Below are 17376 nucleotides of genomic sequence, written 5' to 3'. Positions count from 1 at the left end.
TCTATTGTAACACATGTAAAACATAAATGATATTTACTAGCTAATTGTACCTATTTTTTTCTTGATGTGTGGAATATTTTTGTTTTTTCAACTGACATATTACCCCAAACCAAGTTCAAGACTGTCAGGACAAGCACAGCCATCAACCTTCATCCGCTTACTCTGGTTGCTAAGGTTACATCAACTGTCCGATCGCAAACCGCCAGCTGCTTCTAGCCAATCCTAGTGCAGAAGGCGGGACTTGTGCGAGAGGGGAAAAAAACACGCAAATCGAACGTCCCCCGCGCACGCGCTCTGTACACACTCCCTCTTTTATGTCTCGCGCTGTGGCCGCCTCCCGGTTTTTAGCAACACGGAACAACAAATGTGAAAAATTCAAACACAAACACTGTTTTTTAGTTCCCACACGCCCGCCTCTTTGAGTATTGCCTTCGTCCCATAAATGAGCCATGGCGGTGAACTTCGGCAAGATCGTCGTGGGGATTTATGTGGAGATAAAACGCAGCGATGGTGAGTTCATATTTGGGTCGCTTGCAACCGTCCGTTAAAGTCGTTGCCCCGGTTCGGCTAACGGATGCTAACGTTACCTCACAACACACATGACAGAAACGACAGTTTAGGCGGTTGAGCCTGGTATAAATCGATATATGGCGTTAAGTTTGGTCTGTTGCTGCTGGTTGCCGGGGTAGTTAACGAGCTTGTGTCAATCAACAGTGCAACTGTCGGTTTACGTTAGCCACCTGCTAAACCCGGGTGGAGTTTGTTTAGTTATTCATAATGTCTGCGATTGTACTTTATTTGAGCTCAGCAACTGGTTTACTTGATCCAGATTATTGGGGAATTAGATATGTCTTATATTGCTGGGGAAATATAATCATGTAAATCCTGTAGTTTCTGAGTTTATGTGGGTTAGCCATCTTAAGTCACTTGCAAATGAATGTTTTGTTTTACAGATTGGGTGTAAATAGTGTGGAGACAGGAGAGAGAGGGCGGTTGTTGGGTTCACTCAATCCAGCTGGTTTAGCTTGGTAGTTTTGAGCCCACTATAAGTCACACAAGTCACTCATTTGAAGTTATGATTACATCTGAGAGTTTCCATATTTAATATAATCTGGACAGATGACTGATCAGTAAGTGTCATGGTTTGAAGATGACAAGCAAGTTCCCTAAAAGTTATGTAATGTGTCATTCTTTGGCCCAAGAGATTGATCTCATCTGAATAAAATGCTGACAGCAGAAGCTTGGGACTGGTTTCATTATTATAGACACGATCGGTGACTGATTATTAATATATTATCAATATTCACAATTGAATCACTCATAAATAAAGGCTTTCACATGTAAAGAAGCCTATTTAATGTTTTGTTTGGAAACATTGGATAACTACTCAACTTTTTAAATAACAATATTTTAAGGTGAAAAATGTGTAGGTTTATAATTAACCCATAATTTAGATAGTAAAACAACGTTGCATAAATAACAACAATAGTAATTCTACTACTGTTACATTTCATTGTAGTTTAATGGTAAGTTAATGTTGTCTCAAAACACAAATTGTTCTTTATATTTGTTATGGACACAAATAATCAGTATTTTATTGGTCATAAAAAGGCAATATATTTAAGATGTTTAATGAAGATAACAGTAAATCTGTAATAACAAGCAAGTAGTTTTCATTGGTATTAGCATCAATACAACTTTGAAGACTTCAGAAGAACAGGTTATGATTTTATCTATTTGAGAAGGCTGCGTCATATTTAACTTCAGTTTGTAGCAAAGAAACAAATGAGCCTGGATCTGTTGACGTGTTAAACAAACCACTCCTGTCTCTTTGGGAAGTTTCGTGCATTGCGTAATAGAGATGACTCTTGACATGCTCTTTGAAGACGAACAGTGCTTGTGACATTTTAAACAGAGGAGGTCTCTAGTGCTTTTTACTTAAAACAAGGTCTTGCCTTTGCTTTTGGCTTGATGTTGCATGCTGGGGTTTTAAATAGCTTGTGTTATGGCAGGATAATATGTGCTTTTTCCTGCTGATGCCGGTGTTGAATAATTGCAGGGATGGAGACGTGCGAGTAGGAATAGCTCTGAATAATAGATACGGAAACATGGCTGTTTGTTTTCGGTGATGCTCTGAGACTTTTTCGTAGTTGATACGCACAACTTCTGGAGTGTCATGAGAAGCCGACTTTTGCGTACATGCCATCTTGCACACGACCCCTCAAGATCCACTCAAACTTGTTTAAAATTTCAAAACATATGAATGAATGTTTTTCATTTGTCTTTCTCACTTAGAGCTGTTGGATTTCTTACAGGGCGAATACACCAGGCCATGGTGACCTCTTTAAATGAAGATAATGACAGTGTTACCGTGGAATGGATAGAAAATGGAGACACCAAAGGGAAAGAGGTAAGTCTAGTACCCTCTCAGCTGCCTGTGTTATTAATTATGGATGGAACGATATTCTGGTGTTGTTAGGGTGCAGTAACCCTCAGTCAGTGGACACGTGCTGTGTTCCTTTCAAATATGAATTCTGCAATCATACCCTGTATGATATTCTGTATGATTTGGATCAGTGTTATTTTAGTATTGAGATGCTATTATTTGTTTTATTTGAATGTTTTTATTTTTATATTTTCAATTTGAGTTACATTTTTAGTAGTTTTGTTGGGCGTTTAATAGGTGTTTTTTTAATGTCTATATTGTTTTTATAAATTTAAAACAAAAAAAAGTTATTTTAATACATCAAGTAAGTTAATTTCAGTTAACATTTATTTTATTAAAAAAATTAGTTTTATGGTTTTAGTTTCAGTTTTAGTTAAAGGGTTAGTTCACCCAAAAATTAATCCATAATTTACTCACCTTCAAGCCATCCTAGGTGTATATGACATTCTTCTTTCAGACGAATGCAGATGGTTTCACTAGATAAAGCCTTTAGAAGCCCTTTGAAACTGCATTGATTTGGACCTTAGTTGCAATTGAAGTGGAATGTTATCCTCAAAAACTGTCTTTTCGACTGAAGAAAGAAAGACACAAACATCTTGGTTGAGATGCGGGTGAGTAAATTATCAGGAAATTTTCATTTGAAAGTGAACTAGTCCTTTAAAGGTTTACTTCAGCGATTTAGCATTAAGCTTTGTATCAGTAGAAACCCGGTAGTATATTCAAATTATGGTACTTTCCCCCCTCATATCCCCTTGAGACGAGAGAATTATGCATTTTATTTCTGGAAAAAATCCTCAGATGACGCAAATATCGTCATTTTGCGTCATCTGAGGATTTTTTGTCCAGAGGCTTGAGACTACAGGAGCTAGTGCCGCATGTTTTCAACCCGCCCACAGGGGAGGGATCTCACTCACAGAATGTAAATGCGCATGGCCGCTCGGATCGGGCATTAATAACGGAGCGGTGCGTAGCAAAGTGGGTGTTTCAACTTTTGTATGATTGTATTACTATGACAATCGAAACGACGGTGGGGGCGGTGCAACGGTGGGCAAGTGATAACCAGTGGCCGTGGCTTTGGGAGTGGCCTCGCTGGGCAGCGAAGCAAGTGCATTCTGGGAGTTGTTGTCTTTCATCCACATGAGACAAAAATTAATTTTCTGTCTTTTCTCAGTCTAGAAGGCACCAAATTCAAAAATACTTTCACATTTCTACTACATAAAGGACCCAGTTTAAATACACATTCATCTCCCCAGCGCTGAAGTGCCCCTTTAAAAAAATGTCCTGGCTCTTCCAAACATTATAATGAGAGTGAATGGCAGCCCAAAATTTGAAGCCCAAAAAGTGTATCCATCCATTATAAAAGTAATCCACACAGCTCCGGGGGGTTAATAAAGGCCTTCTGAAGCGAATCGATGGGTTTTTGTAAGAAAAATATCCATATTTAGCACATAAAGTAAAGTAAAGTAAAATATCTAGCTTCCGGTGGACCACCTTCTGTATTCAACTTACAAAGAAAGCATAACTGGCGCGCCGATGACGTCGGACGTAGCGTAAATAAGTGTAACTGGCGCTATGTTGGATGTAGCATAAGCATTTTGAAGTGTGAAAGCCGCTACACTTTCTTTGTAAGTTGAATACGGAAGGCGGTCCGGTCCGCATTTAATATAACTCGGTTTGTATTTGTCTGAAAGAAGAATGTCATATACACATAGGATGACTTAAGGGTGAGTAAATCATGGGATAACTTTTTTGAGTGAACTATCCTTTAACTATAATAACCCTGTTTTGGATAAAAGGGATTTTCAAGTGATGTTTTCTTTATTGTAATTTTCACAGCTTGCTCATTTTTTGTAACAGATTGATTTGGAGTGCATATTCTCACTAAATCCAGATGTTGCTGCAGAGGAAGAGATTTCCTTGAGCCCTGTTACACCACCGCCTCCTACACCCAGCTCTGTGAAAGTCAACAAAATCCCTAAGGTTTGTACAAGGTCAGAGTTAAATGTTGAATTTGCATTCTAATTGGATGCATCTTTTGAACCTTTTTGTTCGCTTTTGTTTGTGTGCAGAATCGTAGAACTATTGCACCGGGTAGGAGTGAAATCCCATCCAGAGACAACAGAGGTATATTTGCTATTATATGATGATTAGAGCTGCACAATAAATCAAAATAATTTCTGAATTGCAGTATGTCCATGTGCGATTATTAATCGACTCAAGACTTAATATAAATATGTAGTGTGCATGTGCTGGGTGCTTCAAAATGAAGGGGTGGCACATGCATGTGACAGGCTCAGTGTGCTCCGTCTGATGCAGTGTTTTCAGAGATTGCACACTCCACATGCAATTTATCTTGATGGGGTACTCTTGTATAACAGAATTATTCAGTGCTATTAATAATTATTCAGTATTATATTATTTATTTTACAATAATATAATATTCACTGTAAAGCCTGACATATAAAATAATAAAATAATAACTTGAAAAATTAATTGAATTTTTGACAAAATATAAAAAAATCTAAATTAAAAAAAGAAAATTGCATATGTTTTTTTTTAGTATAGTAAGATCATATTTAAATGCTTCGTTTTAAGATAAATTCTCAGTCCCACATTTAAATTATGTATTATTTTTCTTCCATGAAATTACAATACCACGACAAGAAATATAACACTTAAAATGCAATTGCCGTTTAAAAATCCTTTTGCGCAGCCGTCATGGTCTAATTACCAACCAACGCATACGTAGAGAAGTTTTTTTCTGCAGATGACGACTGGACGGAGCAAAAGAATCAGAGTGATCCTCATAAAAAGTCATTAAATACAGCTACACCAGCCGGGACTTCATCTAGACACATTCTGGATAAGAAAATCCTGATCAAACCTGCCAGATCCAACAAAAAAATAAGTTCAGGATGCAGTGAATCTGGTAAAAACGCATGTAATGTTTGCATAGTCTAATAAAGGAAAATAAACTAATCGCTACTTAAGGAAATGTATTTTTAGTATAAAATGTGATTTTTACCTACTAATGCAAATGAATATTTACATAGTATAAAGGCCCATTCACACCAAGAATGATAACGTTCTGTTTATTATTAGTGCACGCTGAGTTTTGTCGTCAGCCACTTTAAATGCTCAAGCTCTCTGAAGAAGGATGGATTCTGATTGGCTGTCATTTGTTTTATCCTTCATCAGCTGGAACATTTTTATTTTATATATATCTTTATCGTTATAGTTATTGCTCTTGGAGTGAACGGGTCTAAATAGTAGTACATTTATCTCTCACACCCGTGTTCCACATTGTCCCACAAAATCCCATCTACTGTCCTGCAACAGAGCAATAACCAGGTGGTCACCCTATTAACAATGTAGAGGCTTTAGAAATTTGCACAGCAAATATAATGTGGTTGGCTTTATAGGGTTAAAGTCGGCATGAAATGAAAATTCACCCTATCTGTTTTCTAAATGCATTTTATTGATCTTATTCTGAATGATTAAAAAAATTATATCAACAAAGTTTTGAGCCAAATTAAATTACTTATAGTTGTTTTAGCAGCATACTACCATACTACACTGACTGGCTGTTTCAAAATTTGGAAAGCTGAGTGCCTTTTTGTGCATCATAGGCATGTTTGAGTGCTCCCGTTATGCCTAAGTTTTCAGACATAGTCTGAGTGTGATTTGTTTACTCTTGTGTGTTCTGTTTTAAAGTTGGCTCGACTCGGGCACGGCCGGCCCAACAGCAGCAGCAGCCAGAACCAACACCCCCTCCACCAGCACAACAACCTTCTCAGCCCACACAGAGCCAGATCCAAAGTCAGCTAGCTCAGCAACAAAACGGTAATATGACACTCCTCAGTGCTTTTCAGTCTTTTCATGTCAACCCCCTTTCCCCCATAGGAAAACTCTGAAAGCCGAAGTGAGGCCTCCTGCAGAGGATGCACGTCATTCATATAGAGAAAGCATCCTTTTAGAGTCTTTATTTTGCAGTAAACCTAACCTTGCTCATCTGTCCGTATCTTGGCTCAAATCTCGCGGGGTGTGGTTTGGCCATCCCAGCCGCCCCTCTGAATGTCAGTGACTGTCTGTGACCAGGCAGCCTTGACCTGGCTCTGAACCGCCCTGATTAATCCTTTTGCTTTGAATTTATGAAGCTTACAAGAGTCTGTCTGGCGAATTAATCTGAAATCAAAATGCTCAACCTGTTTTCTGTGCACCGCACGATACTGCACATCCTTTGGGCACAACTACAAGCTTTTTTTGACTGATTTGTTTGACTTCATTTGCTTGTTTAGTGCAGAGGATGAGGGCAAAGTTGATTCACAGATGTGTTGTTGATCTGCACAAATTCATGATTGAGAATTTTATGAATCAGTTTATTGGAAAAGCATATGCAGCAGTGACTAAACTACTGATAAGGTGCCGCGCAGTGTCTATTGGCGAGTCATTGCAGTGATATTTCCACCTATGCTGTTGCCACAAAATTTAGATGCATAAAGAAACATTTCGGAATTGGATCATAACTCTCCGAACTCCGATGAAATCAAATCATCAGGTGTCTAAAAATTCCTTCCCCTAGTTTAGTGTTGCGATATGAGTCACTGTTCAAATTGCGCAGATTTTAGGTAGATTAAATTACAGTCAGTCAAATGAATATTAATGACGTCATTATGTGGCCTAATCTTTTATTCCATGTTCGACTGATACTATTGTTTGCAAGTAATAGCAGTAATTTTGGATATGTTGTAGACAGCAAGAGCGAGTGACTTTGGAAAAGGTCTGCTCATAGAATAGAGCTCTTTAAGATGGAGAGGGCTGTTGGCGCTACCATGTGCCAGCTGCCAGAGGCTCTGGCTTGCCTCTATAGCCACTCTGTCTACACAAATATACACTTATATTAGAGGGAGATACAGAGTGGAAGGGGGCGGGTGGGCTGAAAGAGAGGAAGCGATTGTTGCCTTTGTTAAAATGGAATTGTGTGTCTGTCTGCTCTCCAACAGCAAGGAGGAAGTCGAACTGTGTGAAGGAAGTGGAAAAATTGCAGGAGAAGAGGGAGCGACGCAGGATACAGCAACAGGAACTGAGAGAGAAGCGAGCACAGGTGAGACTTCTTCTCATCTTTCTGTCATTATATCTCTCTCGTCTCTCAGCTTCTAATGTGTTTCTCGGGTTTGACTGGTGTTCCTATTGTGAATCTGCTTTTATTTTGAAGGAAATTGATACAACCGTTCCAAACTATGAAATACTTCAGATGATCAGAGACTTCAGAGGAAGTTTGGACTATCGACCACTAACCACGACAGATTTGGTAGGAATTAATAAAGAAACATCTGGGTCATATTTTAAAAAAATATGATATTTTTTAATAATTAAATAATTTAGCTTAAATTTAATTTAATACAACAAATATATTTTTCCATGTTTTATTTATTGCGATAATTGTTAGTTAATATGTTATTCATTGTTTTATTTTTATTATGATGATTATTTATTTATTTAGAAATTTGTCTCTGTTTGAGTTTGGGGTGGAATTATTCGACCCGGACATGTTCATAGCAATCTGTATTTGAGATTCACATTTTAATGATGGTGATGATGATTATTATAGTAGTACTAAAAACAAAATTAAATTGTATCATATTATTATAAAAATGTATTATTGATAAGAAAAATCTTATAATTCAGTCTTGGATGTTAAATACATTTTACTTTGAGAAGTAAAACGTAATTCATGTTTCGACAGATTGAAGAGCACAGAATATGTGTTTGTGTTAGGAAACGACCTCTCAATAAAAAAGGTAATGCCTCAAAAATGACAATTATTGTACTTCTGTTTAATTTTAGATTGACTTATGCATCTTGTAATTTATTGCTCATTTGTGCTGTAGAGTTGACGGTAAAGGACCTAGATGTGATCACTATTCCAAGTAAAGATGTTGTCATGGTTCATGAACCAAAACAGAAGGTGGACCTGACTCGATACCTAGAGAACCAAACATTCCGCTTCGATTATGCCTTTGATGACAGCACAACAAATGAAATGGTTTACAGGTAGAGGAGCATTCATTATTCATTAACAAGAATCTTTCTCTAAAAAGGAAGCCGGGAATTGGCCACTATCAGAGGAAAATAACTTGTATCTGCCCTCTTCACAGGTTTACTGCAAGACCTCTTGTGGAAACCATCTTTGATAGAGGAATGGCCACATGCTTTGCTTATGGCCAAACAGGAAGTGGAAAAACTCATGTAAGAAGTGTTCATTTTATATAATTGAGATAATTTTTTGGATAGTTTACTAGTTTTTGTACTTAAAAAAATACCACAATACCTATACTGCAAATTTTTCATCGATTGCTTTCTGTTTTAGACCATGGGTGGAGATTTTTCAGGAAAGAACCAGGATTGTTCTAAAGGAATCTATGCATTAGCAGGTAATTGATGTTTATTTGGTTAATTTGTTTAGTCTTGTAATTTCTATCAAGCAACTCATATATATATATGTGTTGTACACACAGCTCGAGATGTTTTTCTCATGCTGAAGAAACCAAATTATAAGAAGCTGGATCTTCAGGTTTACGCAACGTTCTTCGAAATTTACAGTGGAAAGGCAAGTGGCTGAGTTGCATTCGCTTTCTGTGAATTGAAAATGTGTTGTGAATACCATTTAAAGAATTTTGACAAAATAAGTCCATTCATTGATTTGTTTTTGATTATCGGGAGTGTTATTTTAGAAAACTGCTGACTCGTGGCTGTGATGTGAGCCTATTTTTAAAAAAGGACAATCTTTAAAATCTTTGTCTTCAGGTATTTGATCTGTTGAATCGGAAGGCTAAGCTGCGTGTGCTAGAAGATGGAAAGCAGCAGGTGCAAGTGGTTGGCCTTCAGGAACGTGAGGTCAAATGCACTGAGGATGTCCTCAAACTCATTGAAATGGGGAACAGCTGCAGGTAAATCTTAATGGGCAAATCAATTAACATGCACACGGAATTATTTGCTGTTGTATAAAATATTCTTTGCTATTTGCACTTGGTCCATACAATGTCTCAATACATACTTCAGACACTCCTGACTTGAATTTCCTTCCTATTTACCATTTCAGGACATCAGGACAGACCTCAGCCAATGCCCACTCGTCCCGTAGCCACGCTGTCTTCCAAATCATACTACGAAGGAAGGGCAAGATGCATGGCAAATTCTCACTCATTGATCTGGCGGGTAATGAGCGTGGAGCGGACACGTCCAGCGCTGATCGGCAGACTCGTTTAGAGGGAGCCGAAATCAACAAGAGTCTGTTGGCTCTAAAGGTCAGCGCCTTAAAAATATCACCCCAGAGCAAACTCTAGAACATGGTTTTGCAAACATTTGGTCATTTTTGAATTTTCCAGTTAATCACTGTTTTCTTGCATGTCCCAAATATTAGGAATGTATCAGAGCTCTGGGCCGTAATAAGCCTCACACCCCATTCAGAGCGAGCAAGCTCACACAAGTCCTCAGAGACTCATTTATCGGTGAGAACTCCAGGACATGCATGGTGAGTTTAATTAAGCCCTTTTTCTTAAACATTAAGATTTGGCTAAGTTTATTTTTGCCTGTTTGCACAGCTCTAATTGTGTCTGTTGCCTGCTCAGATCGCCACTATCTCTCCTGGTATGGCCTCCTGTGAGAACACGCTGAACACTCTGAGATATGCCAACAGGTGAGGACATGGCACTGTGTTGTGTGTTTATGAAAAATTGAACTCTTGTCAATGTAGCTTCTAGCTGTTTTTTTTTTTCCAACCATTTTGAAGATATTTTAATTATCACTCTCAAAATGTTGCCTTCAGTGTCTTTAAAAAAAAAGAAGTGTTTTTGAATTTACCAATGATATGCTGATGGGATTAAGTCTTGTCATAACTTGTCTCTCCTGATTGGCTGTGCTCTTCTCTCTCTGTCTTGCTGTTTTTCTCTGTTCTTTCTTGACTGTCTTCAGAGTAAAGGAGTTTGGGATTAGCCCCTCTGACATTCCCTTCTCTCAGGGGGGAGGAAGTCGCTCTGAACCCTCTCCTACCTATGAGTATGAGCACATGTCTACGCAGCTTTCGACCTTATTCCCAGTCAGATAAGGGGCTTTCGCACAGGGTAGTTCTAGGAACTTAGTTTAAGGAACTAGCCACCAGGGTGGGTCCCAGAGAACTAAAAGTTCCCCATAGGAAAATTTTCCTGGTTGCATTTGCACCGCCACTAGGAACTCTGAAGTGACGTAAGCCGCGCTTGTTGTTGTGACTTTTTTTTTAATAGCGCCGAAAAACAGAGTCTGAGCACACAGCCCTCGCATTCTCCATCTTCATTACTTTATGATCTGTTTAACAGTCCTAATACGTTATTAGATAGAACTGTTATACAAAGAGTACTGTTATACAAAAAAGTATTAGCGTTTGCCGTGTGTATGATGCCCAATGTCGCTAGCTGAGCAGAAATACATAATCATGTTTCGCTTGGTCCCCTGAAGCGTTGGATTTTCTTTTGAGCATAAAGGTTGTCCATCTATCACTGTTTTCCATGTTCGTAGAGTTAGTTTGTGGAGTAAATATATAGGCTATGTGAAGACGGCTTTGTTTTAAAATGGCGGGTGCTGGTGTTTCGCATGCATTCGGCCAATCAACGTACACTTACGTCACTGGTACTTCCTATTGTGCTGGGTTAGACCCTACTCTGAAGTTGGAGCTAAATTAGTTCCTCCAAAAGGAGTTCCTAGAACTAAAATCGTTCCTAGTTCCTGCCGTGCAAACACGCCAAAATCTGGGTACTTCCACCAATAGTTCTAGGAGCTATGAAAAGGTTCCTCCAGTGCGAAAGCCCCTATACACTGCAGCAGTGTTGGGGAGTTACTGAAAATAGTGATAATAGCGAAAAAATAGTAGCCAAACTGTTTTCAAAATGTAGCTTTTTCATGAACAAGTATTTTTTTGTCCATCTCAAGTAGCACAAAAACAAAACCTACATCATTCTTTTTAAATGTTATTGTATTGCAGTCTTATGACTAAACAAACTGAAACCATAATTAGTTGATCACTCAAGTAGCGTTGGGACGTTTAATTTGAATGAATCACTATGTTCTACTTAGGGATGTTAAAATTGATATCAGGTATTGTCACATTTTACTGGTAACTACTATAATTTGTTTCATGAGAACCTTAGATCAGATTATTACTTCAAAAAATTATTTACAGATTCATTTGACTCACTCAGTAGTCTACATATAATTTTACAGCTCGTTTGTATCTATATATTTAGTTAAAGGCTGTTTATCCATATGTTGTGTAAAATATGGTGTTTTGTTAGTCGTGTTAGTGTCATTTTGTTTTGACAGTTAATACTTCTCAGAAAAAAAAATACTGCTCTATTCAAAATAATATAATCTGATAGATTTATTAACGTTATATAATTATGAATACCATATTAAATAGCTTCACTTTTTTATTTTTTTATAAGTAACTTTACCTTATGAGAGTAGCTTGGCTATCAATTTCAAAGTAGCTTCCCCAGCACTGCTCAGTAGATAACCAACATCCCACAATGGCTTGTAACTGATGCATGGAAAATAAATTCTCATGCACAGCAATGTGTATAACCACAGTCTGTTTCATTTTATTAGACACATTGGCTGCACTCACGTCTCACTAATGGTTGTGCTTGGTGTAAACATTTTTCATTTCCCCTCTGATCTGCTGTCATTTAATTTTTCTAACCCTGGGAATGTCTGGCATTTCTGTGGTGCGCTTGTCCTTCCTTCTCTTTTAGAAATAACACATAATATGAATATTAATGCACATGAACACTGTGCATAATTGGTCAAAATGAGATGACACCATAAACAGTTGTGTTAACTGCACAAATGGCTACAATTTGTATGCTGAGGAGACTGATGTCTGAATTTTTTCATTGTATTAAAAAAATAAAACTGTTGTTCCTCTTTGTAGTTTTTGTTATACCATGCTTGTTAAAAGTGTGAACCTTAAGACTTTTAGATTTTGTTTTTATGAATAATGTAAGGTTTTGTTTTAAAATAAGATGAGAGTATGCAGTGTGACTTCAGGTTCCACTTAAATTGTTCTATGTACTAAAGACCCAGATTATATTGAAGCTTTTCAGTTCTGTGACCTGTGCATGGTGTCATTTAGGTCAGCATGATTGCTCTAAAAACATCATCATAAATGCTGTCAATCTGTGCATTTAGAGTGAAGGAGCTGACCGTGGATCCCAATGCTGTGACGGAGGGAGTCCGCCCCAATGTCAACGCCATTAACCAGCTAGACATCATGGATGAGGATTGGGAGTTGGGCAACTCCCCTCAGAGAGATGACCTCAAACTGCTCTGTGAACAGAATGTAAAAACACATCTTTTCCTATTACTTTCTCCATTTTAAAAATGCATGTATGACATTGTAATGACAACTACTTCAGTGTTGTCTTTTTATACTATTTTTAGAAGTATATTTTGTGACCAGCTGTCTACATACAAGTGTGCTTTCACTTTCCTGAAAAGTGAAGCAAATCATTTTGACCCCCCCTTGCCGGTGGCTGGCTGAAATATAGCCGCTATTGCGCCAGAGAAACAAACACACAGCCATCTTTAGAATTTTGTCTTTGAACTTCCGTTTTTGCGACAGCTCTGTAAATTTCTATGGCATCATTGTCAAAGAGTATTTAGCTAGTGAAGTGGATTTACTTATTGTAGAGTTAACGAAAGTTATCATGAGCATTGTAATGTTTAAAGCGGATGTCATGACAAATGTCAGTAGACCGGTAATATTTTAAAACTAGCGATTTATTCGTAAATCCGTAAGATTTTACCTTCATGCTGTGGAAAATACAAACCAGAAAACAGAACACAATGAGTGCAACATAAAAGGGGCGGAGCTACCTAAGGTCTACAGGTCATAAACCCCGCCCTCTCCATGTATTCGAATGAGGCGTGAGCCAAACTAAAAAAAATCCAATTACACTTCAAATAATTTTTTCCCAAAGATGATTTCTGCCATTTTAGTTATTTCTTATCACACTGATGTATTTTCAAGTGTTCATTTTTCCAATAAGTTTGGGGCTATGAAAAAAGAGGGGTAACATCATGATTGACAGCTGTGCTTGCGATTGAGACTGTGAGAATATGGGTGGAACCTTGATTTACTTGATTAACAATTTTTTTTGAATGTATATTAAAATGTAATTTATTCCTGTGATGGCAAAGCTGAATTTTCTGCATCATTACTCTAGTCTTCTGTGTCACATGATCCTTCAGAAATCATTCTAATAGGCTGATTTGCTGATCAAGAACCAGTTCTTATTATTATCACTGTTGAAAATAGTTGTGCTACTTAATATTTTTGTGGAAACATACATTGTTTTGGATTATTTGATGAATAGAAAGCACAAAAGAACAGCATTTATGTGAAATGGAAATCCTTTATTGCTACTTTTTTAACAATTGTATGTGTCCTTGCTGAAAAAAGTATTACTTTCTTTAAAAAAAATAATCTTAGTACTGACCCCGAAATGGTTAAAATGGTGTGCATATTTGCAAATGTTGTTTTGTAACTAATGGTACTTTTCTCTCTACACGTTCTAAAATAAAAAAAATTGTATATTTTTATATGTGCCTGTAAAGGCTTTATTTGTTATCAATGTATTGATGCTTTATAAAGATAAATATTGCTTATCATTTATAAGCATAATACGGAAAATTAGACAGGCAGTCGATTTGTTGCCTCTGTCTCCTTTTATTTTTTACATTTATTATTTCCTTACATTTGGATGATACCTGAAAACTTAGTAAAGTCATTCAACATTGGGTATTTTGGCTGAAAGAAAAAAAAATTATGTGAAACCGAAATTACTACTACATAATAGTAGTATCAAATATTATAAGAGAAAAAAAGTGGCATAAAAGACATAAATTGTGGTAACAATACAATGTGTTGCAAAATAGTGTTTGCTATAAACTATATAGTTATATATTTATTACTCTGCATTTAGATGGGTACCATATCTTATGTTTTTTGTTTTTTTAAAACTTATCTTTCAACTATATACAAAAGGAACTTGAGGATGATATATTTTTACTCCAGAAGTACTCTCATTCCCAATATGGGTGTTTCTTTTTCAGTCTTCTTTTAGATGTTGTGGACCATACACCATTAAGACTTCTTATTATAGGTGTGATAAAAGCTTGTGTTTGAATATTGACAGGAAGAGGAAGTCTCCCCTCAGCTCTTCACGTTCCACGAGGCTGTGTCTCATCTGGTGGAGATGGAGGAGCAGGTTTTGGAGGACCACAGGGCTGTGTTTCAGGTGTTTGTTTTTAACAGTCTTTCACACTAAAGCGATTGCTGTGCTGGCTTTTTTATAAAATAAAAATGTAGATGTAGTGTCCGTGACGTCACCCATAGGATTCTGATGAGCAGTTTTGAAGCGCAAAGTAGGGACGAGATGGCCGCGATGACTAACAGACAGCAGATAAATTGCTATCCACCTGTCACTCGAAGTGGCCACGCCCTTAATTATGCAGAACTTTAAGGCTTTATATAATGTAAACGAATGAGTTATAAAAAAAATTCACCCCCCTCACAGTTGTCATGAAGGGCAAAATTAGCCGTATTGACCAAAACCACAATTTGTACCAGGCTGTAAACCTGTGTTTTTCTGCTGTAAAGTTGGGCATTTTAACATGGAGCTCAATGAGATTCTGCTCCCTTCTAGAGCCTGTCCCTAGTGGCCAGTCGATGAATTGCAGTTTAAGTCACTTCCGTATTGGCTTCAAGAGAAAATGCAGGAGGTTGCCGCTTGCCCAAAACTGAAAAGGGGAATTGCTAATGATAATGTTTGTACTGTGTGTGTGTGTGTGTGTGTGTGTGTGTGTGTGTGTGTGTGTGTGTGTGTGTGTGTGTGTGTGTGTGCTGACAGGAGTCTATCAGGTGGCTGGAGGACGAGAAGGTTCTCCTGGAGATGACTGAGGAGGTGGATTATGACGTGGACACCTACTCCTCTCAGCTCGAGCAGATTCTTGACCAGAAGATTGAGATCTTTATTGAGCTCAGAGGTAATGCATCTCCTCTAGTTTTTCCTGTCATAAGAAGAGTCCGGTGTTCTCCTGATGGAATGGAGTGTTAATGGATGCGTCTGCTTGTGTTATCAGATAAAGTGAGGTCGTTCCGTTCAACGCTTCAAGAGGAGGAGCAAGCCAGCAAGCAGATTAACCCCAAGCGGCCCCGCGCGCTGTAGCCTGGAACGCGCTCGCGGAGGAACGACAAATACAGAAGTCCTGTAGGCTTCTTGATAGTATTCAGAAGTGTTCTGAAGAAACTCTTTCCTACTTTCACATGCGAAATAAAGCATTAGGTGATTCTCTTACAAATCAGCAGAGGATAAAAAGGGGATTTTGTTCAACTTTAAAACCCTTTATGAATGATTGAGATTCTGAGGAAAGGTTTAGAATTTTTTTTTTATATATATTAGTATTGATTTTATTTATTTACTTCATTGTAGGTTAAGGGTACAGACTTGAATCAGTTGATACTCACATGTTATACCCCTTTGTTTTTTTTGTTTTTTTAGTTGTACCACTGAAATCCTTCCTTCGAAGTTGTTCTTAATTGTATGCATGTACACTCGGCAACTGATTATCACTCCGTTCCCAGCATGACTGACTTGGTTCATCTGCACTTTAAATAACCTTGTTTTTTGGGGGTCCGTTTGCCGTACTCGGCACGATGTAGGTTTCTGTTGATTGGCTGTAACAGCATTTTTCTCTGTTTCACCTTGCCATTTCTTGAAGGCATAGTTATTGAAGTTTAAAACGTTCTCAAAGAAGCATTTAATGCACTGGGAGAAAAATGAATGAATGTTGAGAATTGTCAGCAGTCGTGTTAGTTTTGTTGGTTTCTCAAAGGCCGCTGTCCCTTTTCCACGATATTCTCTTTGCCGTCTCCCTCTCGTCCGTTTATCTGTAGAATGCTTTTGTGCCATATCATGTTTCCTTGTGGAAAGGAAGTTAACAGTCCACCAAAACACTCGTTCCTTAGTGTTTTACTTTGAAAACTTCCCAACATTCTCACATCGCCTATTAAAATTTGTAAAGTGTATTATCACAGCAAGATTCTCATAACAAATAGGGGATACCACTTGTTTGCTGCTGATGTTTTTCAGTGTTGGCACCTCTCAACTCAGTGGTTGCTAAATAAAGAATAATTCAACAAAATTCTGCCTTTTTATCCTGTTTCCTGTCTTTACTTTTGACTACTGTTTTTAAGAGTACTTAAACTGATTTCTTGCCTTTGTAAAAATAGAGGAGAATTTTATTTAGTCTAAAGAGATTGTGGCGACTTTGTCCAAGAAGAGGGAGAATGAAACTGACTCAAGGATAAATAAGTAGTGAAAATAATGTTATTAAAATTAATAAGCTTGAAAAGGGGGAAAAACAATTACAGACAGACAGACAGACAGACAGACAGACAGATAGATAGATAGATAGATAGATAGATAGATAGATAGATACCATTTGAGTGGGTGCAGTTCCAAAGTTATTGTCCTAGGGGGCGCTGTTTACTCATAATTTGATCATGTTACAGTGGGCTAAAAGGGGGGAAAGATAAACATTTTTTAGGGTACATAAACAGAACAATAATAACATTATAAAAAGCAATAAAAAAAACAAACTGTATAAGTACCGTCACATTTCACTATTTGTAATCATTTGTTTTCAAGCAATGGGTTTTGTAAACATTGCTGATATTTATAAGAAACCTTACCAACTCTTTTTTTTATGTATGTACTAATTAACGACTGCTCATTTTTAATTCCATATTTTAATAATCCGATTTAAAAAAATGATCAGATCGGATTCATTTTAAAAATTAAATGTAATTAAATTATTTTTTAATATTTTTCTTT

The 17376-nt window shown here is 37.4% G+C and overlaps 1 protein-coding gene across 8 annotated transcripts; it reads left to right on the top strand.

Moving 5' to 3' along the window:
- The first annotated feature begins 283 nt into the window (after positions 1 to 283).
- On the top strand, positions 284 to 16696 carry kif2a (kinesin family member 2a). Of its 8 annotated transcripts, none has more exons than XM_079827209.1 (22): positions 330 to 510; positions 2316 to 2410; positions 4304 to 4426; positions 4516 to 4570; positions 5214 to 5375; positions 6161 to 6289; positions 7450 to 7550; positions 7662 to 7757; positions 8193 to 8247; positions 8338 to 8500; positions 8605 to 8695; positions 8817 to 8880; positions 8965 to 9056; positions 9254 to 9396; positions 9549 to 9753; positions 9870 to 9980; positions 10078 to 10145; positions 10421 to 10504; positions 12668 to 12818; positions 14677 to 14778; positions 15391 to 15526; positions 15623 to 16695. In XM_079827209.1, exons 1-22 carry the CDS (start codon positions 450 to 452, stop codon positions 15706 to 15708), a joined length of 2373 nt encoding a protein of 790 aa, XP_079683335.1. In that variant the 5' UTR covers positions 330 to 449; the 3' UTR covers positions 15709 to 16695. The 8 variants fall into 8 exon arrangements, with proteins under 8 accessions (XP_079683337.1, XP_079683341.1, XP_079683339.1 ...); XM_079827208.1 differs by having other exon boundaries at positions 2298 to 2410; XM_079827211.1 differs by lacking the exon at positions 10421 to 10504 and having other exon boundaries at positions 284 to 510.
- Positions 16697 to 17376: the final 680 nt, after the last annotated feature.

This window comes from Gobio gobio, assembly GCF_949357685.1.
Source record: "Gobio gobio genome assembly, chromosome: 10".
NCBI classification, from domain to species: domain Eukaryota; kingdom Metazoa; phylum Chordata; class Actinopteri; order Cypriniformes; family Gobionidae; genus Gobio; species Gobio gobio.
The sequence above is the reverse complement of the archived record's forward strand: the minus strand, read 5'-3'. Positions and strand labels throughout refer to the sequence as shown.